General features: G+C 35.6%; 1 protein-coding gene across 1 annotated transcript; it reads right to left on the minus strand.

Annotated features, from left to right (window-relative positions):
- Positions 1-1,720: 1,720 nt before the first annotated feature.
- AstA-R1 (allatostatin A receptor 1) lies at positions 1,721-25,803 on the minus strand. The gene is made up of 8 exons (XM_044394514.1): positions 25,441-25,803; positions 13,230-13,419; positions 13,043-13,138; positions 11,946-12,096; positions 4,425-4,543; positions 3,235-3,310; positions 1,886-2,041; positions 1,721-1,825 (listed from the first exon to the last, which is right to left on the minus strand). The coding sequence occupies exons 1-8, from the start codon at positions 25,781-25,783 to the stop codon at positions 1,721-1,723; spliced, it is 1,236 nt and encodes a 411-aa protein (XP_044250449.1). The 5' UTR covers positions 25,784-25,803.
- Between the last annotated feature and the right edge of the window lie 107 nt (positions 25,804-25,910).

Here is a 25,910-nt window from a genome sequence, read left to right on the forward strand (position 1 = left end):
GACACTCATGCAAATTACACAGAAATCTACACATTGTTACGGTAATTCCGCTGTCCATTAATCCTACTCATTAATTTTTCATTTCATCTCTCATCAATTTCTGTCACAAGGAATTTACAGCATATCTGTTTCAGTTTATTTTTTTGGGTTTGCCTTTTCCAATATTTCAGATGCAAAATTTCATTTCGAACAATTGAATTGTAAGCTTTATTTTTTATAAAATTAAATTGTATGTTATGTTCTTATGTCTACTCATTTTTCGCTTAACTTTCTAGGTCTCAAATTAAATGTAAACGGCGTCCAAGGAATAGCAAAATCAAAAATAAATCAATTCAACAGAGTATGAATTTAAAAGTAAACTACTTGTTGATTTAAATAGTGAAGCCTTTTAGCTTTTTAATCTTTCAAAAAAATCACATTTCATAACTCGGAAAATTATATTCTCCTAATAGACATACATATATTGGTTAGTATATGTTTGTAGTTAACTTATATGCGCCGCGTTTACATTTTTTGTTTAACATTAGTGTTTTGTATTCTTTGTTAGCTTTAAATTCACATTTTCTGTTTTGAGTTTGAAAGTCGCTCCAAAAAGTGATGTGACGATCTCAATGCATTCATTCCTAATGCGGTTATTCCACTACATTGTTCGGGTCATTCATTAGTGCAATTTTTTCTCAGCATATACAATTTTACGTAGGTGCGAGCAAGACAGATATATGTCGGCTGCAATAAGCAATCAATGAGCAAATTGTAAAAACCGATGGGCACTTTTGGTATTTTTTTTTTAGTATTGTAAAATGCCTCAATACGGTACTACCTGAACCGATGAGCAATGAGCAAAATTGAATCTAAAAAGTACAATTTTGCTCATTTATTAGAAATGAAGTGAAATGGGATCAATAATAAAAATTGATTTGATTTTTTTTGGTTGAATTGCCAAACCTTTTGCGTCTAATAAGGTGCTATAAACAAATATGAACAATACAAAAATTATTTTAGTGGCCTAATTACTCCGTTGCCAACTAAAAATAACTCGCATATTTCTATACAAAGACATAACTGCGTCTATAAATTTATATAAAATTGCCTTCCTAAAAATTAATGCCGGGTATGATAAAATTAAAAACAATTACAGATGTACTTTAAACAGCCCAAAACAATTTAAAAACTTGGTAAAAGTGTCTGATTTTTTGGCAACACACACTATTAATTTTACAGCCTTCAACCTTAATGATTTAACCAGTCAAAGTTATTTGAATTATAAAGTTTAAATTTAACGTCTAAATTTTAAGTGACCATGCCATCTTATCCAAACAAATCCCAAAAATAGCATATATATTTGTCCCTTTCTAAGCCACCAATGAATGCTCTAATGAATGAGCCAAACAATGTAGTGGAATAACCGCATAAGAGCTGTAAAGAGAAAATGTGTTTTTTTTTGCAATTAATTAAATGGTTTTTATGATAAACTAAATTACAAATGGATTATTTTAGATAAATGCTTTAGAATTTTAAAAAACCATTAATATTTGTATTAAATAAAATGCAAATTAAAATTCGAATAGATGGGTGCTTTTCTATAAAAACTAAGTATGTGTTCTTTGGTATTTTACAGCAGGCTGGAATATTGACATATAATTAATATTTTAATTGTAAAAATAATTAAAAACAAAAAAAATCTTAATATTATGTGACTGTAGGACATAAACCCACCCGCTTAGAGCATTTCAATATTGGACGTTCCGTTGCCAGTTGCAGTTCTCGTGGTCTTGGTCACCTGTTGATTGGTCATCAGAGGCGGCGGGCTGCCACACCAAACCACCTGCAATATATCGTTTAATAAGCAACCATAATAGAATATATCCAGGATCAATGTGCCAACCTTGCGGAATGCCTTGCGAAAGTTGTCGGACAGGAAGGCATATAGTATGGGATTGATGCAGGAATTTGTGTAGGCCACCACATGTGATATTATCTGGATGATGACCGACAAGTGGCTGCCGCCATAAAGATTCAGGGCCTTCAGGACAAGGATTACCTGGAATAAAAGGTATAATGGAAAAATTAATGTCAGGATCACAATGTATATTAAAATCTACTATTTTTCTTCGTACTCGGGAAAACAGTTTATTTTAGAAAAAGATTTTACAAAAATAATTTGTTGGTTTTTTAATTGTAAAATTAATATATTTCAAAATCTCTTGTTCACGGACTAGCTTTTAAAATGTTGATTATGTGACAAAAAATCGATTTTTAGGAATTCCTAACTTTATAACTTTATAAATAAAACATTATTCTGTATAGCCCCTAACTAGTATCTAAAACAATTAAATTAAAGACTTATAAGAGTTGCAATTTAAGACTTTAATAGGAATTCTCTTTGCCCATATGCTGGCATAGATAAATGCAATTCGCACATCTTGCACATCGAGAGTGTCTGTGTAATTGTAATTTCGTTTGTAATTTGTGAGCACATTGATTTTGTGCAAATACTTTGAGTGCTGGCAGCTCAAGGAGGAGCAGCTGTTGGCTTATTAAACATCGGCAAATAAATGGGGTGACTTGATCCAAAAAAAGGGGGCCGGAATATCGGAAATGTCAATTTATCGCAACTATCCATTGTGTTTGCCAACGAAAGAAATTCGCCAGCAGCTGTTGCCACTGCATATTTAAGCTACTCAAAATGGTAAGTTCAACTTTAAGTAAATCGATTATGTGTGGAATATGGCTTCTAGGCAATTTTTAACTTTTAATCACCCCAAAAAAATGTTTGATAACTTTAATGAAATAAGCATAAATGCAAGTCAACCTTGACCTTTTTTATCCATTACCAATGACCGACTCTCAATGTTAGGTGTCAGTCCATATTAATTATGGCCAAAAATATACGTATGAAATGAGATTTCCCGGTCACCTGTCAATCAGATGTCCTGTAATTGGTTCTACCAAAAATTGCGAAATTGGCATTAATGAGCTGGTTGGCGAATTTCCGTTGCACTTTTCGCCACTCTTGTTTTTATACCCGTTACTGGTAGAAAAAAAGGGTATATTGTATAAAAGAATATATTCTTAATCTTATTAATACCTATCAAAATGTAAGAGAAAATTTTAAAATCGGAGCATTCATTAAAAAGTAATGGGCAAATAAGGAATTTTCTATAGGTGGTATTTGATAGTCGAAGTACTATTTTTTTTGTTTATATTATTTTGTGGTAAATAGGTTTTACTTACATGAATGGGGAGCCAGCAGATGGCAAATGCCAATACGACAACAACAACCATTCGGGTGACGCGTCGTTTTCCCTTCCTGAAAAAGCAACAACAACAATACGAAATCAGAGTTAGTGTGGGATATATAGTGTATTTGCTATATGCCATATGAATATATAGAGATAGATCCGGGGGTGCATATAAATTATGCCGCAGTTCAGTTTTGTGAATTTTGCATTGCCTGCTGCTCGGTGATTTATGAACTTTGCGTGCGTATTGCGAACTCGTCGCAAGTTCATTTCCATTCAAATTTAAAACGCAGCCTAATATATATATATACATATGTATATTAAGATTGCCGATACTGCATGAAATATGTGTGTAACAGCCACCGCCGCATTCGATTACATAAGAATTAAGGCATTATATTAAACTACAGTTCTTGAAAAATATTCCCCAGTTTTATTTTATTTTCCTCAACATCTTATTGATGCCATCTGAAAAGTTTTCTTCAACTCAATGTGAGTACAATTTAATAGTATTCGATTTATGATAAAACCAAACTTTGCCAAAGTATTTTTCAAAGTTTAAAGTTGCTGCAACTTTAACTGAAATTGATGGTTGGTGACCCCGATCACGTCTGAGTTACTTGGGGCAACTTTACTTTTTCCCCTTAGACTTAAAGCGTAATTTAAGTAACTTGCTGGGATGCTTTTGCAATTTTATGTTTTAAATAAACACTATTTATTTGGCTTGAAAATTATAAAAATTAAATGTTTTATGTTTATTATGTTTAAATTATATATTTTATATTATTATGTTACGCCTCGACTAAAAATCCAAAAATGAAATAGAAAACTCTAGTTAAATTTCGCAAATAATACGACCAAGTTAAACAACAAATATTGTCCTTGTCACTCCCATTTTCCCTGAATCCTGCGACTGTCCTGCGGGAATATCGCTCACATTTGTACTTATGTTTCGGTTTCGTTGACCTGGCCACTTAAAAATGCATGAGCCAAAGCTCATGAGCTTTCCTCGCAGCCTAATAAAAAGGCATTCATCATGGCAGCAGGTGCGTAGCGCATAAAATAAATACGAAAAAACCCGTCCAGGAAAATTCCCTCACCCACGGCGTATACGCGATATTTTTTTGTGTTGGGGTTTGAGGGGATTTTTGCTTTCAAGACCACTATGTAGGATATACTCACCGTGACTCGGCGGAAGGCTTGCAGCCGGGAGCACTTTTCCACAGACGAGCCAGCATTCCCATGTAGAGGAAGCAAATCAGCGTTAAAGGTGCCACATAGGATGATAAAAAGAATGAGACCTGAAAAAGAGATACAAAATAGAGGGCATAAATAAACATGTGCCAATGCGGTTTAAAGAGCTACAAGATTTTATTTTGTTGAATTTTCAGATTTTTGACATTGAATTTATAATTTCTAAAAAGTCTATTTGTATTTTAAATCTTCAATTAAAAAACTCACCTAAAACTATTAATATTTTCGATATTTTCACAATATCGATGTTTTTAAGGAAAATATAATGAGAATTAGCAAGTTGTCGATATTTTTTTAAGCTCTACTTAGAATTTAGAATTTCTCAATTAAAAGGGTGGCCTATAATCATTTCCCAAAACTTTATTTTAATTCTTTAATTAAAATTTATATTTATTTATAGCTGAAAACTATACTTAAAAAGCCATGACTATCTTAACAATAAGTTTCATTAAAATATTTCAACTACTTCAAGGTTTGCAGAATGGTGACCCCAAACTGGACTTCTGGATTCCATAATGCGGCATACCTCTAAAAAGATTGTGGTCTAATTTTCCCACTAATTCCCTAGTAAATAAAAGAGCACAAACTTGACTATTTATTTCTGAGGAATTTTAGCTCTGTTAATCTTCTTATATTTATTTATTTTATGCTGCTCATTTTTTAGCGTCTGCTTTTCTGGTCGAAGGTTTTTCCGCTTGCCATCTGCTGCCATGTCAGCAGCTTTTGTTTTTGCATGGAAATTGTCAGAGGCGCTGAACCGTAATGCTGACCAGATACCAGATATGAGTACCAGACACTTGCCAGCCCCCGAAAAATACCAGAAAGGACCCCCTGCCCCGAATCCCGCTCACCAGCTGCCGCTTAGCCGTATTCCCAACAGGCAAAAAGATATATATAGGTATGCATATATGTCCATAAAATACGCGTCTGTATAAGATAGCGGCATTGGAAAAACTGGCGGAAAATACTCGTAGTTATGCTGGTTTCCGCTTGAATATTCGTGTATTTTTCGGTGAAAATGCCAGGGGAAAGAAACGACCCATAAATCGAAAATATTAATCGTGGGGCAGCTATTTTTTAAGGGGTTAATAAGTTTAATACCCTAAAACCATATGAATAATATTTAAATAAACGATTTTCTTAGCAATCGGATTATTTAAATTTTCACCAAAGGTCAAATTAATTGTTAACACCCCTTTTCAAAGCACTTTTGCAACCGGTTCGATGGAAATCAACTTAATAACTCGCAGTAATTTCTGCCCTTTGCAAACTTTATGAATTGTTCAGCTAGTTGGGGCGGCCTTTTACCAACTTTCAAGAGATGCCAGCAATTGATATTTAAAGTATTCGCAGCCCTGAATTATTCGGTTTTTCTGGGGCCGTGCCTCCATTTTGGGATATCCAATGAGCCTGCTGCTGCTGGCTTAAAACTCATTTGGCGGCGCCTCAACTTTCGAGTGGATCCCAGTTTTTCCTTGTGGGTGGCAGGTGCCGGCAGTCATGTGTAAATGATTAAGGGGTATTTCCCCACCTTTGGAAAATTTGGAAAAGCGGAAGGCAGGCAATGAGAACCAGCCAAATATGCACAAAGGTGCAAGTCAAAATATATGTACATATATCAATTGTGGGCCTCGAAACGAGAGCAATGAAACGGAAAAAGAAAGGAAGCGCGTAGTGTACACAGAGAGAAAAATATGATCGGAAAAATCGTGTGGTTTTATAATATTTAAGCATGTAGCGGATAAAATTGGAGAACACTTGTTTTATTTTTAGAAATTAATATTATCAGAAGAGGCTTCCGATATTGATAATAAAAAAAATACAAAAATATTTAAATTCAAATAAAAGAAATTCAAAGCCATTAGATGAAATTTATTGAAAAATTAAGCTATTCTTTATTCTTTCAAGATATAAATAAAAACAAATAAAGTAAATAAAAAATAGTAAGAATTATTTAAGGTTTCTTAGTAGTTTTTTTGGCTTTGCAGTCAGAGATTTTAAATATATTTTGTTACCAGTGCATCGATGAAATCGCGCATACCGCAATTGTTAATAATAATCGTTGCCACGCCTCCGCCATTCATATTCAGGGGGCGGTTGGCGGGAATCGAATGCCTGACAGCTATGGAATCGGAATCACTTTGTTGGGATTTACCCATGGCCATGGCCAATGAACATGTCGTTTGTTATCGACAACGGCAACACAAGCAAGGACATCGCGGCGAGGACGAGTGACATAATCCGCACTGACGCTTCTCGGGGATCCGTAACCCCCAATCCGACTTCAAATACGAAAAACTCTGGCTCTCTCATATCAATATCCGGATATCTTCTCCTGCACTTACCAGATTTTACACCCATTTCTAAAGGTATATTGCATTTTTGGACTTCTTAATGACAAAATGTAGCAAAATTTTAAAAATAACTAAAAAACGGTTTAAAGATATTTGTTGTAGAATTTAAAATTATTCTGTAAAAATAAAGAAAGTGTTTTATCATCCCTTATATTAAGAAATACTAACTAAATAAAATCTATTAAAAACAACAATTAAATTATACTAATTTGTATATAAAAAGTTAAACCAAATGGTCACATTTTAAAATTCAATAATAAAAAATATATTTGCTTTGTTTTTTTCATTTTCTTCTTTTAATATTATTCTTTAAAGTGAATGTTCTGAGTAAGAAGTATCAGTAAATCGCATCCCATTTCCCCCACTTATTCTGCTGAGATGAGGGCGGATTACTGATGCATTAATTAAAGTGTTGATTGCAAAGGAAATTGTTTGTAATGCGCGACAATGATGTTAACGATATCTCAGTTGAATACTGAAATTTATGACACATTCGCAAGACAATGGAATTTATTCCAGAATATTATTTGCCCTCTTTGGTTGTCGGCTTTTATCCTCATTGTTTGATTGGTAAATGTCACAAGCTGATTGTTACGGTTACTCAAGCGCACTGCCATAAGCTAATTGGCTTTGCCGAACAATGGGCTGATTTTCTTTGAACTTTTGCGATTAATGGAAAGCCTGTAATTTGATTTTTAATTACTATGGAAACTATAAAATATTGTTAAAAGTTTTATTTCAAAAATTTCAACAGCTTTAAACTAAAAAGTAAGCTATTCTGACTGGCACAATTTTTGCAATTTACTCTACCTCCCCCTTAAAATTAACTAGTTATCAGCAAAACTTTCGCCAAAAGTGAGCTCAGCTGCTTTTAGCCAAATTGTCTTTTTCTTTTTAAACTTAAAACGAAAACGAAACAACGAAACTGAAAGTCATTTTCGCGCCAAATGATTAGCAAACATTTTTTGAAATGGCTTTTTTGCTGTGCCCAATTGCATTTGGAAATGGATGATCCAGTCATTTTGCTTTGCCAATGGTCCGAAACAAGTGCGTATTATATATCTAGATCCGGGATATGGAGTTCAGCAACTATAAACTTTGCCATGGGGGTTATAAAACTTCCACTTAGGAAATAGAAAGATGCAAAATATGCTGGAAACAAAGATACATGGATGCTCGGAATCGATAGATATACACCATGAAATTTTACAGCACAATCGCCATAAATAAAAGTTGCCAAACTTGAGCACTGAACTTTTTTCGTATTTTTTTTGTTTTCCTTTGCCCGGCCTTTAAACTTTATGCTGGTCCTAATAAAAAGCCATAAACTGAAGTGTGTGCCATATGATAAATGGTTGGGGGGCGTATACTTAATATTCGGCATGACCCAAAAATTGCGCCTGGGATTTGTCCATAAACGCAACTTGACACTCAGCGAAATTAATCAACTTGCCACAGGCTCTGATGAGTGTTTTTTTTTCGTCATAAATTTCCCTCGAAATATATATATTTACCCCCAGGAAATTCGGCAGAAAAGATGATTGAAATTATAAATTGGCTGAGAAATTGGGGACATCAAATGCTGGCACTTTTAATAATAGCTTTAACAAAGTGAATATTTTTGTTTAATTTATTTATTTCGTGTTTTGTGGCAGGCTAAACTAATTCTTACAACAAAAACTTGGTTGAGCACATTAAAACAGTGTTAACAATAAAAAAATTTTTGGAGTCTTCAATATTTTTTTTATAAATTTATTTTATTTATTGAATACTTTGATTTTAACTTTTGGGACTCTTAATTGTAATTAAAGCCCTTGCAAGATTTCGAAATTAAATAACCCAGAATTTTCAGTAATTCGAAGAACAGAAGTCAACTTTAATAAACTTTGAGATCAACTAAAGCGCCGCCATCCCGTTTTTTTTGGGGCGACTAAACACTATTTTTCCGCCCACTTTTCCCATTTCAACCGCCTCTTTCCAGACTATTTGTTTCAGTTTTATGAGTTCTTTACGATGACAACAATTCGGTCGTTAGTTTCGCTGTTCGTTTTGCTTTGACGGATGCGTCGCACAAGTTTGATCCATTTTTATTTTATTGCCAGACAAGGCTCAAACTAAAACACCGATATCTATACATATATTGACCCTGACAATGACTATTTCCAGGGGCGGAAAATCAAATTCGAACTAAAAACGGAATTCCCCCATTCAAACGCCATTCGTTGTGGCAGTTTTGATGCTCTTTCGAATAAAAGTAGATTAATATAGTTAATATTTTCAAACGTTCAATACCATAATTTAAATATGAAAAATAATATTAATATATTTAAGCAATAGCTTATAATAATACTATACATGTTTCAATAAGATTTGGGTGACTTATTTATAGGCAAACAAATTTTAACTTCAATATTTATTTTTTAAAAATAAGAAAAAGGAATATACTCTGGTTTAATCCAATTGCACAGTGCTAGAACTTCCCATAATGCCTTTGAAATCTATGATAATCCCGATTTAATTGCCAAAGTTTCGATTGTCTACGTGGAGCTTCCTTAAAGAGCATCTACACTTTGTACTTAGTCACCCAAAGTTGCGGTTTCCTTTTCGTGTTTTCCAAAGCAATTGCGATTTATGTGCACAGTGGAGGGGGAGGAAGATTTGGATGCGGGCAGAGGGGGCGTGGACACAAGGACGGAGGACACGCCGTATCCGTGGTGCTGTCCCCGTATCCTTATCCGTGTCAGTGTCGGAAAACCCGGAGCGAAGCGAACTGTGCAATTTGCCGTGTCAGTTGGCTTTCGAGTGGAGTGGTGAGGTAAGCCGGCAAACTCACGGGTGCATATTAGCTGAAGATACCGAATAGCTCAGGGAGTCAGTCAGTCAGTCAGTAAGTCACCTGGGCACACTGAGCAAATATGTCCACACTTACAAAATCCTTCATTTTCTTAGTTTATTACTTATTAAAAAAAGGTGTACATTCATCTGTTTATATTTAAATTATTATTATTACTTACGAAATTCCTCATTTTCGTAATGTATCAATTCAATTTGTTTTTATTCAAAAAAGTATTTATTTTTCTGTTCGAATTTTGATTATTATTGTGAGCGTATAATTCTTATCTGGGTATAAGAGAAAATTATAAAGGAGCATACATTTTAAACATTGTAGGGATACTTTTTTAAATCAAAGAATGAAGAAAGTATATTATTACAACTATATTAAAGTTATTAGTTAGTTTTTAAAAATTAGTTGGAAATTTGACATTATTTTAAGAAAAGAATTTAAACTAAAAGTTGACAAAAGGTTCGCTTATTAACCTTATTAGAAGATTAATTCTTTGACTTGCAAAGACTTGGAAAAAAGTATTACAATATAAAATAAACAATTAGGTGCCCATAAGAAATGGTAAAATATTATTGTTGCCCTTTTTTCTCCCAGTGTCGTTAGTCAGCGCCTCATTGATTCGTTCTGTGAATGGAAATAGACGACAAAGCTCGTTCATTCCACTCCCCTTCACTCGACGCCCTGAGGGCCAAAACAACTGTGGCTTTTCCGGTGTAACATCCTTCCGGCATGAAATTACACTCGAAGACCTTCAGCGCAGCCGAATTGATTAATAGACAGAAGTTCAAGTAATAAACATAACAAACTCGGGGGCGCAAAAAAATGTGAGCAACTCGGGCGGACGGAAAAACCATTTGTGATAACGCTGATCTATGTGGGGGAATCTAGGCCATAATGATGATGGAATTGTGCCATTCCAACTCCTCCGACGAAAACTGGCCAATAATTGCAAAATACGGCACTGGACGCACTTTGCAGTTTGGCACTTTTCCGAAAAGGATTCGTCTTTTGGATTTGTCCGTAGCGAAAAACAAAAGTGCACTTTGTGCATGCACAGTGGTTTCATCAAGTCAAAAGCATTCTATTCGCCTTTGATTAAGAGGTAAAAAAGGTGCTAATAAATGCGACCAAAACCGCGGGTTGTCGTGAAGTGAAAAGGAGTGTAAAGGAAAAAAATTAATTTTTATTGCGAATCTCGGTCTAGTCCTTTTTTAGAGGAAAATTCCCCACAGCTGCGGGTCGTTTCTGCGGGAGAAATAATTAAATTCGAGCTTCCCCTTTGCACAAGAGCGATATTCATATGAATGGCTTCTGACACTCCAAAGGGGATTCGTTTGCTTTATTCTAGAAAAATTGTTTATTAAAACTCTGGGAATTTTCTTTGTTCATATTTCATTTAATTCTTTTAAAGCTTTTTTTTGTAAATGAGTTTAAAAAAGAGTTAAATCTGACCAAAAGTAAAATATATATATACATATTTAAAACTAGTTTTTAATGTAGAACCACAGTCTTGCAACTGATATATACCTCTAGATATATATATATATATTTATTCCCTGGTTCTTGGGTTGCGTTGATACGTTACAAGTTGTCAAGCTGTCCTCGCATTTCGGAATAAAAGGACTAAAAGTGAGGCAGTGGGGGCAAAGTGAAGGCGAGTGCTTGTGCTAAGTAGCAAATATATTGCAGTCTTGCCGGCCAAGCACTGGAAAATATGACTTGATTTCAACAATAAGCGATTTCTCGCCATTTCACTCAAGCTTTTTGCACAACAAAGTAGATGGAATGTGCACAGAAAAAAATTCATTACTTGATTTAGCATTATTTAAAGTTTATCATATAAAGGTATACGTTTTAAAACCGTTTAAAACTCTTTTTTAAAGAATTTTTTTTTATTAAATCTATTTTAAATGTCAAAGTAGGTGTGAAAAGTATGCAACTATATATTTTTAGCCCAAAAGGGTAGAGCTTAAAAAATATCGACAGTTTGCTATTTCTCAATATTTAATTTGTGTTTTAGCTTCAAAATATCGAAAATTTTCAAGCTTTAGTGGCACCCCCAATAGATGTGGCAGATATTGGGGATGAACCCATATTAAGTCGGAATTCAAAAATCCAAATAATAATATTTAGATTGCATTAAACAATTTACAATAAATATAGTAGGTAATTCATTACTTTCAATATTAATAAATTTTCCAGTCAAGTTAAATAAGATTGATTTTTGTCCGTGTAGGGAAAGAAACTAACCTGAAAACCGACGAGACTCCAGACCTCCTCCTCCGTGGAAAAGACGCAAGCGGTGCCAGCATTTCCGTGGTACTGATAAATTCGCACCGAGTGCGAAAGTGCCACCGGAATCGCAGTCGTCACAATCGTTATCCAGGCGCACATGATGGCCCTAAGGAAATGGAAGGAAGAAAGATGTGAAAAAAGTGACAGATATAAACGGGTTTCAATATATTTCGGACCATCAAATGGCGCTGAATTATCTGAATGGTTGTCTTGAAATATACGAAAATTATGCGACTTTCCTTTCATTACTTTTTACTTTTAGCCCTTCAGAAATTTGTTGTTAAGATTTAAAAAAAAATACTTTGTTTTCTTCACTCTTCTTTACCTACCTTACGTTTTTTTTTTGGACACGTTGTAAGTTTTTTAATCAAGGAACATGCCAACAAAGTTAAAACTTGGGTTAGGGGGAAGAAAAAACTCTTCGAGATTCCCGGACGTTTTTTGTGGCTTTTAATTTCTTGCAAATCTTTCTCAGTTGGCCAAGAAATTTGTCGACGATTTTCTTTCGACCGAAGTTTTTCGCTACTTTAAAGGCTGACCCCTCTTAAAGATTCAGTTATGCAACTCGGATGCACTATCTTTGGACATATTTATGCGACACAGACCCGGTGGCAGAAGGCGAAAGCAAAAGGTCAGGGGCCACGGAACAAGGCCTGCAGGTAGGCAAAGCTAGCTAATTACAAAGGCCGGACAAATTGATGCAATTACTCCAGATGTTGTGGGATATGGGGAGCAGCTGCGGTACACTATAAAAAAAACGCATTTCCGCTATGGAAAAATTTTGTTTGCCTTTTTAAAGTTTTTTATCTCTGTGTAGCTTACTCAATACTTTATTTTAAAACATTTGTTCATACTTTTTTGATTGTGAACCCTACTTTGAATCGAATATGTGCCTGGTCACACTTATATTGTTATATGGTCACACCTGGAAAGATCACAGCAGTAGGACTTCTTATATAGATTTTAACGCCTACGTTTTCATTGTTCTTCTTATCTTGCTCTATTTTTTCCCCTGGTGTAACGAAAGGAGCTGCGTTAGATGAGGCACTTACAGTGTGGCATTGCGCTCGGTTCGCAGGGACATGCTCGTCACGGGATGAACGACGGCCAGGAAGCGATCAAAGGACATCAGCACCAGCGTGTAAACACTGCAAGTCAGAAGTCGGGAAGCGGGTTATATGGGATGTATGGGACATATGGCGTATATATTTTTGTATATAAAGGGGAGTGTGAGCCCACCTGCAGTGGCACGTAACCACAATCATGTACTGGACGAACTTGCACCACACATTGCCGAACGGCCATTCGGGCAGGACGTAATCGGTGGCCGTGAACGGGACGCAGAAGATGACGAACAGAATGTCCGAGACGGCCAGGTTGATAATCAGCAGGTTGGTGGTCGAGCGCATCTGCTGGTTGGCCACAACCACTGCAAGGAAATGCAAATTGAGGTGTATATATTAGTTATGGAAGTTTAAGACTTACTTTAAATTTAAAAAAATTATTTTAAGAATTCGATGGCTGCGATTTTAAAAACACCTATGTATAAAGCTCCCTAAAAGTATGATGTGCAAAAAATTCGACCTCGGACTTCCTCATTAAAAATATTTTGTTGCATAATTTTAAGCACCTTTATGGCGATTTCAAAACTTAAGATCCATTTTTATATTGAGTTCTGAAAATCAACTCACTCCAAAAAGCTAATTATATTTTACAAAATTATTGTTACATTTAAAAGAACTGGTTGAATTCTGCCTAGAATTTCGGGGTTATTAATTCTTTATTTTTAGCTGCCTATTAAGATTCTGAAATTTTTTCATATTTAGCTTCACTTCAGATGTGTTAGTCACCATTTGGGAGTGAGTTCCTTTCTCATAGAAAATTGTTAAATAAAATGAAAACTCATAACGTTAAGAATCTCGCTGCCATGGCAATGGTCCAGCTTTCACTTACTGTTGTGCGGGAGCCCCCCAACCCGCCGTGAATTTTCCGCCAGGCCCCCTTGCCCTTCCTTAAAAATCACCCGCCCCTGGCTTTGCCCTCCCAGTTTTTCTTTTCCACCAATTACGCGGACAAAAGGCAGCAAACAACGGAGACTTCTATACGAAATGTTTCAATGGGTATGTGTGTGAGGAGGTGAATGGGTGGGTGGGTGGTTGCGAGAGTGTGTAAGTGACATGGGTGGTGGGGTAAAAGTCGAAAAAGGGTGTGGCGAAACTCCACATTGTTACCATTTGGACTCTTTGTTGTCGTTTTTCTACTTTCACTTTTTTACTCGCTTTCCCTGAATTCAGCGTTCTCTTTATTCTGCCTTTAAAGCTCTCCCCATTCTTCTTAAAACGCCCACATTCCCCTTATTTTTCTCAGCATTTTTTCTTGCTGTTGTTGTTATATTCTTTCTTTTTTCTCTTGGCCAAAGGAGCCACTTGCAATTAGCCAACAATTTATGTAGCTCCACACAAAAGAAGCGTGACAAAGACATCCAAGAAAAGATGGGGAAGAAAAAATATAGAAATAGAAAAAACGACGAAAGGGGCTAAAAACGGTGTTGAACTGTAACAAAATGTTATTTGCCCCGAAACGAAGAGCCGATGAGTTGGATGCCAACGGATTGATGAGGGCCTGGGCCACGAAGCCAAAGGAAATACAAACTCAAAAGGCCAACAATCATTTGGGAGTAAAAAGAGAGGAAAAGTGGAGCTATACAGGTGGCGAAGTCAAAGGAAATGGGAAACGACACGCTGTGCATTAAAAAAAAAATTCAGGAAAATCTGAAGTAACAAAAAAAATTTTTCAATTAGATATTTTCTATTTACAATATTTTTACCATATTATCTATATCGATTAATTTTTTTACACCAATAGTTAGTTTAAAGGTATTCTTTTATTACATAGTTATTTTATATTTTCATCTATTTGTTTTCTGAGTGCACGGCACAAGGCGCGCCCGCAAATCAATTTCCTTTTCAAATATATATTTAGCACAGGATGTTTCAAGGTAAACAAAAAGCGCAAGCCGACCTAAAAAATAAGGAAAAAGAAAATCAGGCAACAGAGTAATAAGCAGCAGCAGGAACTGAAATATGCGAATCAATAGTAATGGCAACAATAAAAAGCCGGTGACAATAATACAAAAATTATTATTTGGGTTGCATGTACAAAAATATATACATAAGAATATATTTTATTATTTTATGTATACGAATAGAAGGCCAGAAAGCAGATGTATGCCATAAGGTGCTTCAACTGTAACCCCGTTCAAGAGCTTGCCAACTTTTTCTCCGGGGTTTCATTGTTTATTGCTGAATAGTTTTTGGCAACAGATTGGTAGCAAATTCTGGCCATTTTGGCATAGGTATTTGCATAAAATGGCCAACAAATATGGCAAGTAAATTAAATGGAAAGCTGGTTAAAAATGTAGTACATGTAGACCGGTAAAAACGGTGCTATTGTTAAAAAAAACGTATATTAAAAATGTTTAAAGATCAGTTCATTGCTTAAATAAATACAAATACAAAATAAGTAAATTAAAACTTAGGAAGAAGTAAATAAGAAATTAGAGATTTTAAAGATTATATAAATAACTTATGAAGTGCCTTAAACGTATTAAAATATTTTAGTTAAATTTATTTATTATTTTTTTTTATTTAAATATTTGTTTTCTGCACATTAAATTCCATATTTTGCGCCCTTTTCACTACTTTAAAATGGGTTCAGTTGGCAACTTTGTTTTTGGGGCTTTATCAATTAACAAAAGGCGGTACAGACCACTAGACACCCACTAGCCTCTGTGGTTAACCACCTTTTTGTGGCAACTGTTGACACACGAGAAGGATTCGCACAGCAACGAAAAAAAGGGTCCAAAAAGGGGATTTTTGTTGGGACATTAACTTTTTCCCCGCCATTAAAGGAAAAAGTGTGCCAGTTCTTTTTTTTCCCGTATTTTTTGTTTCTTGTCTGGCTGGCATTTTACAAAATAATAAAGTGTAGCATAATTTATGGGGCACGGCAGCAAAAGCGGCAAAAGTTCTTCAAGCGCAAAAAACGCTTGTTATTTAATGCTAGCCCACAAAAAAAAAAAAAAATAATAAAAAAAAAGGAAAATAAGTAGCGAAAAAAGGAGGCGTGTCACGTTGCCTCCGAAGCAGCTTACAAATAAACAAATAATCAAGCAGCAACATACGAACACACATGTGTGCCTGTGTGTTCTAGACAGGATTTCCTGTTCACTCGCATCTGGGGGCATAAATTCACTTTTATTGAACTTTAATGTCACTCTAATGCTCGCCCATTTCCATCGCCCTTCGTTAGCCCGCTTGTTGCCCCCATTTTCCTTCCTGTTTTTAGCCCTGTTATTGATGCACTTCAAGTCGCACACGGCGTATACGCAATTTGAGCCCTGATTTAGTAGGCAAAAGTGTGGATAGGTTTTAGCTCTTCGTCTAAAGTTGAAGTAAAAAGGTTTTCAATGTTAAGGAATTTTCGTTCTAATTTGTAATTGTCGTATAACGCTTCAGTTTCTAAGATTTATTGTTATTCTAAATTAAAGCTGGAAAATATCGATTCGATAATATCGATGTTTTGAAGAAAAAACTCAAATTAAATATTGAGAAATAACAAATTGTCGATATTTTTTTTAACTCTATTCAAAACTCCCATTTTTATTGGGGTTTTTAAATATTTCAGTTCCTAAGCCAAAAAGCTCCAGTTAAACTGGGTGATAAAATCGATTGGCCAACGTTTATTGAGTAATTGGAAATTACGGGCAGCTCAGGAGTTAATAAGTGGGCAAATTCGATGCCTCAAGTGTGCAGCGATTTAATTACTGTGGACTTAAGCTCCCTGACTCGGGGGATTTCCCAGGAAAGTAATCAAAAATTCTGTTGTTATTTTCGAGAGCTGTAAACTGAACGGAGTAATTTACGAGTTTTAAGCCTATTGTTTTTGTTTTTGGGGCCTAATGAAATCACAGTGGCTGATTATTTGGACACGACTCATTACGAAGAGGCATAATTTTAATGGCATTGAAATTTATTCTCAATTAAAATTTGCTATCTCGAAGTAAGAGAAGTTCCGTTCGAGTTTAGATATTAGGCAGTGGTAAAGGCGAAGGCAAAGGCAAAGGCGAAGGCCTTTGTTTTATGATCCAATTAAAGTCGGCCGAGTGTGTGGGTTTAAGACCATTAAGTGCATAAATGATTGCTCCTCGGATATGCAGGATATGCAGGGAATATTTCGGGCTTGCAGTTGTTGCCATGGGAAAACCCCATAAGTACAGTCCTAGCATCCTCCCCCCAACTATGGCAATTAATTTAAATTTTAATGCACAGCACAGACAGAAAGACATCCTGTTTTGGCACATGAATATCCGGTTACAAAGGACCCTGGGTCCATTGTCCTTTTCTTGGACCATTTGTGGGTCCTTCTGCAATCTTCAGACTCCCTGGAATCGGCGGTGCCCAGCCTTCATTATTTCTGTTTTGTTTTCTCTTCTTTTATTTGCATCATTTGCCAGCCTATACAAATACATATTTAATGCCAGACAAAAGGAAAACGGAATTCGGGGGGCGAAACTCGGATAAATCAAAAAAGGAAGAGGACATTTTGTAGGCAAAACTTGGCTAAGGACAGATTGGATTGGGTTCAGAGCGATGGCCTCTCGTTAGCTTAGATGTCTTAAATGTACAGAAACCATTTGCAATTGATAAGAGCGAATGGAAATAATTTTGTAATACCTTAATTAAAGTTTTGCTAAATGTTTATAAACAAGAAAAAATCAAATAATATTACAAAATTATGTTTACAAATTAAAGAAGACAAATTTAAGATTGAAAGTATGCAAAAACTAGCAGTTCAAGGTTTATTTATGTATGTTTATTTATGTCTCAGTCTCATCACACTGCGGTTGGTTAATTAATTACAAGACACCTGCTAGTCACTTACCCTACAAGGTGTCAGGCTCAACTATCAATCAAAACACATTACTAATCCAATCGACTGCATCTTGAGTCTTGAGTTCATTAAAATTGAATTGAACAGCCTTTGGGCAATCAATTAAAATGTCCTTCACGTTCAAAAGCTTCTTCCATCTTGCAAATTGTTTTTATTTGCTTAGACCACCTGAACTATTTTCAATTAAACAACTTTGTGGTAAATAGCTCCAAAAAACAACAATCAACTTTACATTACTTAAATCGGCAAATTTCTTTAGGGCTAAAAGTATATCTGATTTTTTATATCTTTAAATAAATAAAAATAAAGTAATAAATATTTCGTTTACATTTAAATACCTTTGCCTGCCTAGATAATATAGAGTATGCTTATACATGTATATATTGTAAATGTACCGTGAAGAAGGGACAGACACTTCTGAGTAACAATGCCATTTTACTCTTTACATTGACAACAATGGCAGCGGCATGAAAATCAACATCAACCCACGACGTTTGCCATCATTATCATTGACAAACAAATGTGAATCAATCAATCAGACAAGCAGTCAATCATGATGCACAAAAAATACTTAATACTTAATAAATAATCAATACTTTACTTGGTTGAATTATATTGCTTGACATTTTTTGTTTCTCCAATATTAAAAGGAAAAGTTGTTGCTAAAAATTAATTATTCTAAATGTTTACAAAGTAAAAAATATATTCATCTCATTTTTGAAATGAATTCTAAGGATTTGTATAATTACTCGATTATTTAAATTATTTATTTTTCAAATAAAAAAATCCTCCTTGTGCGTGAGAAAAAGGGTTCCAAATCAACCGAAAAATGTGTACTTTCATTCCTTTCAAGCATTTTTTTGGATTTCAGCATCTTGTCTTGGGCTGTACTGCATTGTTGGATTATTGATGGGATTTGCATCAGTCAGCGAAAGAAGAACAAAAATCTATGGCCACTTGCCAGGGGGCCGAAAAGCCCAAGGACGATTTGAGATGGGGATAAGGACGACGGATACGAGAAAGAGGTTGTAGATGGGGCTGTGGGATTTGGGGACACCTGGCCATATGGCAATATGGCCATCATGGACACATATGTGTTGACAAGACAGCGCCACAAGTGTGTGCGAACGATGGAGACATCGAAGGATCGAAAGGGGACTAAAAAAGGGGGTGAAAACGGGGAGAGAAAGAGCACGGAGAAATGCACACAAAAGAACTGGCGACTAAAAACTAAGGCAGAGAGTTCCCAAAACCGGAAACGCCTTTAAGAGTTTTTAATGGTTTTCACTAAAAATATTTGTGGTACAAAAAATATTATTATAAATATTATAAACAATTAAAGAAAATATATATTTTAGTTAGCTCTATAAAAGAAACAGGAATTAATGTTTTTGTGTGTAAATTTATGACATACTTTAAGGAATGCGAAGTGATTGATTTCACTTCGATATCCTAAGCCGGAAAGTCCAGACTTTATGCCTTCATATAATGAAGCGGGAAGACAACGGTTGTCTGGCATTTTATACCTGTTTGGCTGCCTTTGTTCGCCAAGCGAAACGGGTTTTGGGGTCCTGAGCTACACATGTACATATTCTGTTATTCAGTGGGTATCTCCCCTTTTTCTGAAGTCCCTCTTTACAGTCTTGAACAGAAATATAGGAAAACATTAGAGGTTTGGAGGTGCTAAATGTAAACCACTTTAAATGGTAAAAACCCGATACATACTATTCACACTTAACCCTTATAATTTTTTTCAAATTAAAATCAATCGGTTTAAATTTAAGAAAATGCCGTTTAACATTTTTATTGCTGCATATGTTTTTTAATATTTCTAGTTTTTTCTACGCTCAGATATCAGAAAATATTTGAAGAAATATGAGTATTATAATCTTGACCAGGACTGTGGAAATATATACATACATTTGAGTGTTTTTTTTTTTGTGTTCGTGTGTGTGTGTCAGGCCTCGACAGACATTGCATTGAAAAGTAAAACAATAAAATTGTACATGGCCCATAAAAAAGCATAAATATGACGAATGTACCGAGAGTGGGAGGGAGACAGATAGAGCGGGTGAATGGAACAGAGTGTCCTCTTCACCCACGCACAATTGCCTCTGTGTGTGTGTGTGGCCCACTTGGGCATTGTTTGTCTGTCTGTGTGCGGCCGTGTTTGTATTTGTACTGCCCGCTTTTAGGCGCTGTACTCAATGCTGGTTATAAATTTTATCACTATCAACGCTGGATAATAAATTCGTACGCCTTGTGGATTTGTGTAAATTTGCCCAACGCACACACACACACGCATAAAGGCTCGAACACACTTACGCATACATATACATACGGCCATATGCTGCTTAAATGCTGCTTTCATTGCATACTTTTGTGCGTACGTTTTTACGGGGCTTCACACAAAAAAAAAACTCACATGTGTTCCCTCAAATTGCAGCTACGTGCAACTGCCTGCAACACATCCTTCACAAAGAAGAGGAAAAATATATTGGTATACGGTTCCTGAAGGGAAAATGTAAAGCTCTCTCGGAAGATTGAGGCTTGGCCCAGGAAGTGAAGTGCCCGGTATTTTTCGATAATAAAGTGTTTGGAGCATAGAAACAGGTGTATCCTCTGGCATCGGGACCAACCAGGTGCACACACCTACACCTATGTGTATCTCATGCATGTGTGGATGCTTTTATGGCCAAGTATCTTTCAAGCCAACAACAAAATCAAGCAACAAAAAGAAACAATGAGTGGAAAGATGAGTAGATGGAACTTGGGCCAAGGGCTAAGAGGGCATTTAAATGTCGAACTTTGTAATTCTATGGCAAAGGGCTTTTTTATATTTCTTTTAATATTTTAAGAGAATAAAATATTTGAAAACTCTTCATTAAATTCTTTTTTATATATATTTTTATATTTTGAGAAAATAAAATAATCGAAAATACATTATTTTAAACCTTTTTGAGGTCCCTGTTCTCTTATAAATTTATCGATAAAATATTGTAAGATACAAACTATGATAATATCATTTAAAGTAACTTATTTAAGCTATGGAATGTTAAACAGGCAATACATTTTAAATTTCTTATCAAGTGTTGTGACCTAAACAATTTGTTTATAATAAACCAATCGAGAATTCCCCCCAACAATGCTTGCATGGAAATTGTGCAAATGGTAAATGCATTTTCCAGCGAAAAGCCATAATAACAATGGCGAAAGTGCAAACAATTTATGGCTGGCGTCCTTGGCGTGGCCTTCACAGGTTCACAGGATGCCAGGATGCAGGTGGATAATGTTTTCGCAACTCTCTCTCTTCATGCTTATCATCCCATCCTATCTGTAACCCTTTTCGGTTATATATCCCCTGAAATTGTATTACGCTTTCATTTAAGTTGATTTTGCGGTTCCATCTGTCGAAAAGGAAGGCCAAAAAAAAGAAAGGGGGAAAACTGAGCCGAATGAGAAACATGTTTTGGGTTTGGGACCAAATCAAATTTGCCAGCCCCGTCAGGAGAACAGAAAAAATGGTGTTATACAGGCAACGCTGAGGTTATTTCGACTGGCAAATACCCTGTATTTTGAGAGGAGAGAAAATTTGAGGTAAACAAAAATAATGATAAATAGTTAGAATATACATTTAGATATTTAATAGAGCTGGGAAATTATCAATATTTTCATATAAATTGAGCTATTTAACAGAGGTGGAAAAATATCGATACCTTCCAAATTATTTTTTTCAATGGAAAATTATTTTATATCGAAATTTCGATATTTTTCAGCTCTACTATTTAGTATCTAAAAATGATGAATACAAAATACAAATATATACAAAATATTAATATTGAAATCTTTGCTCCTAATAAAGCGTGTTGAAAACTTGCAAGTCTTTTCTCTTTTTAAAACAAATCAGTTTCATCTTGGCACATCACCCCTTTCGACATCCAGTGGGAATCAGAAAGACAGGATTATCTTTTTCGGGGGGACTGAGTCACGTTTCTGTTCGCCTAGGCAATTACAATTTTATAACAGAATTTGTGCGCCCCTCGACTGGGGATATTGTATATTCGACACTCGGCCGGATTTATTCCAGGCAAATGGAAGGCCTGAAATCGTGGCAAAAAACACTGCCAAATGGAACCGTTCTCCTCTGACAATTTGACAAAGGCCAATGCAAATTGAAGTGACAATGCGGCCCCCGCAATATTCTTGAAACATAAATTATAATTAAGCATAAAGGATTGTGAGTTTTGGATTCGTGTTTGTGGTTTCTGTTTCGTTCGCCAGATTTACACAAATTGCTGTTGACAGTTTGTGTCAGAGTTGTGCAAACTTATGCATACATTTGCCAAATATCTGGGGAATTGCCATAGTTTTGCGGCGAAGGCTGTGCTCAAATTAAATAAATTTAAACCCAATGCCCATGGCTGGGGAACGGGCCATCATCTATCAATGTGTCGGCTGTGTGTTTGGGTGTGAAAATTGACTTATCTGCCATAAAATGCAGCACCTTATCTCCCACACGGATAATGTTATTATAATGCCTCCGATGTAGCTGAAGATGATCATCATCTAACTCGCCTCTTTTTTGTTCTTCGAACTGCCCATGTGTAATGGCATTTTGACAAATTATCTTTCCATAAGCCATAAATAAACGCTTGCACTTTGCACCGTAGACACCTAAATCTTGAGATGTCACTTCTATTTCTTTGGGTACATTGAATGCAGTAAAAATTATATTAAAAACCAAAAAAAAAAAAAAAAAAAAAAATAATAAGCTTTATAAAATGCTTTTATTTTATGTGTATTTTTAATAAATTTGTATGGTTATTTTTGTACTCGAATCAAAGTGATTCCACATAATCTCTAGATTTGCGGTATTATTTTAGCATATTTCCAGAACTTGTATAGCTACATCTATTTCTGAAAGCATGCAGAATTTTCAGGGCATCCTTGAAGGTGGTTTGGATGCTTTGCCCCGAACTCGAGTTGTCCTTGCAGCACTAGACAAACTAGGAAGTTCTCCCACTCGAGTGGCTCTAATTTTCGCCTTCATAATTTGCCATAAAATCCACACGTTCATTTACAAATCATTTATCATAATGCCGCCAACGCAGCTGACAAAGTGGCTTTTCCACACACAGTAGCACATCCCGAGGAAAATTGAGGAGGATGCTGGGAAATTGTGGGCGGTTGGTTGGTGGGTTGCTTCGTTGGTTGGTTGCTTGTCCTGGGCAATTGGATGCCACTTGCGACTTTAATAAAACTTTTCCTTTGGCCTGACAGCGCCGAGAATGCGATAGGAAACCGGGGGAAAAGTGACATGGAAAACACTTTTCACTCGGCCTGGAGTGGGCGTGGCCAACCAACGCCTGCACTTTGACCCCCTCATTTGCTTCTGGGATAACTTTCAAGGGCTCTCGGATATATTTGTCTCCGGCTGAGATTAAATTCCAGTTAAGATAACTAGAGAAAAGTCTATCAAGAAATTAACTTTAAGGCATACTTTATCACATGATAAAGTGCTACAATCAGGAACAAAAAATGGAAAATATTTATTTTTGAAAATTATTAAACAAATTTTTAAATAAAACCTTAAACTTTTAGGAGCATGCTATTTTGAAAATCAAATTTTTAAAGCCAAGTCAAGGGATCTGAATATACGGTTTTAAATTAAAAACAAAACAAACATTTAACATACAAAATACAACATTTAAATGTTAACCGCTGGATTTATTTTAAAAAGTTATGGTAATCTAAAGAAAAATTTAATAATTTATACAATAAAATAATAATTATTTAAGTATTAATCCACAAAACCTTTAAAGGTAATTTTGGGTCACCTATTGTGTTTTAAAAACTTTCTTTAAAGTCCATAAACGTTTTCTGCGAAAAGATTATTATTAAATCTTTACAGGTTTCTGTGGGAGAAAATTAAATTTGTTCTAATTGAATTTTGTTATGTCTTTATTACGACGAGTTGTTTTCCTTTTCATTTTCACTTTCACTTTCATTGCGAAACTGAGCTTAAGAGAAAGGCTTGAACGAAAGCTTATAGTCAAGAGGTGGCTGGTGTAAAACCTATACTCTTAGTGCTTGACGTCAGGGGTTTAGTTTTACCGCTACACTTACAGCCGCACAGCAGCCGCCTTTTTTTCACTTTCTTTTTATTTTTTATTTTCAATTTTTTTTTTAGTTTTTGCCTTGCGATTTTCTTATTTTTAGCTTTTTTCTTCGAGCTGTTTGAGCTTGTTTCCCTGTTTTGTTTTTGCTTTGTTTTTCCGGTGGGATGTGGGTGTGGCCAGCACACCCTTACACACTCGCACACACCTGTGGAAATTCCAGGTGAGGCAAGATGGCCTCTGAGAATTTCACACCAAGGTTGCAACGAGGAAACAACAAAGCGTGCATATAAAAAACAAAAAAGAAAAGATTGCATGCAAAATGAGTTTGCCTGTTGAGATTTAGTCTGCTGTGTCGGTGATAGAGCACATACACTTGTGCACCTGCACACACACACACAGGCACTCAAGTGTTTGAGGTAAAATTCCTTCTTTGTCCTATACCATTTTGGCCCCTGACATTCTTTCATTGCCTACTTTTTGTGGCTAAGAAATGATTCAATTAAACTGGGCAACATACAAATTTTTTGCTAAATTTATTTTAGTTTTTTTTCTGCTCAAAAGCAAAGCTTTCAAGCTTTTAAGTGTATTTAAAAGACACATTTTTGGGTTTTAATTTAATATTGTTTCCTAATAAAAAGTATCAAATTTAATATCACAGCTCCCTAAATGACCGAACTAAATTTAGATTTAATTTCCTTTTACGATTATTATAATTTTTTTAGTTAATTAAATACAATTGAAACGCACTGTACGGCGAGATGCGGTTGTTTTGTTTTTGCACGCCTATTAAATTTCTGCAATACTTGCAAATTGCAATCTTAACGATCTCAGCCTCACACCTCCCGTTACTCGCATTCGCATTCGCCCCGTCCCTTAATGGGATATAAAAAATCAATTAGCTTCCGCCTGAATGCGCAGCTCTTGCAGGCGTTTTTATGTTTTTATGGCTCTCCAGCACCTCATCCTTATGGCTCCTCGTCCTTTGCAGCTTCATTTGCAATTATTACGCATAATTTGCCAGAGGCCGCTAATGAAAGCGTTTCGCCGGATGCGAATCCGAGTTTTTATAGCTAGAAGGGGGCCCCTCTTACACTGCGGAGAAAATCTAACTAAAAGTACTAGGATTTTTGGTTGGCTTTTTAATAGATTAGAATGATATTTTCCAAATTATTTTATTCTATTTTATTTTTATGAGTCAATCATGCTTTTCTAGGTTCTAGAGTTATTTTCAGACCTGTTGAGGTGTCTAAAAGTATGCAACAAATATATTTACAAGGCTCGAATCTGCCACTTTTTTCACTGCATACTTTTAGACACCTTTTTAAGTGATTTTAAAACCTTAGCTTGCAGTATGATTATTTTCTTTGCCTCCCACTTACCCAGTATGACCAGTCCGTTTCCCAGGAGTCCGGCGAATCCGATAATGCCAAAGAAGACCGGAACTATCGTGGATACGATCCGTTCGAGAGCCACGCTCTCCGCATCGTACTCCATGGAGTCGTTGGCATTGTGGTCCGAGTGTTCCGAGTATTCCGAATGTTCCGAGGTGAATGCATAATTGTTGCCACTACCAATACCACTACTACTGTTGTTGTTGCTAGCGTTTATAATACTACCATTTCCAGTGGCGCCCAAAGAGGCTTTTGGCCAACTGCTAATTAGCATGGCCAACAAAAGAGCCACCGACCGATGGCCGGTCATCTTGGCAGAGATTCCTTTCATCTATCTCTATATATATATATATATATATATATCTTATCTATATGTATCTTGTTCGATTCTGTAGGGCCTTTTTAATTGGATGTCTCTCGCTCTCTATTGTTCGGCGCTTCCCATTTGCTTGTTTCGG

This window comes from Drosophila takahashii, chromosome X, assembly GCF_030179915.1.
Source record: "Drosophila takahashii strain IR98-3 E-12201 chromosome X, DtakHiC1v2, whole genome shotgun sequence".
NCBI classification, from domain to species: domain Eukaryota; kingdom Metazoa; phylum Arthropoda; class Insecta; order Diptera; family Drosophilidae; genus Drosophila; species Drosophila takahashii.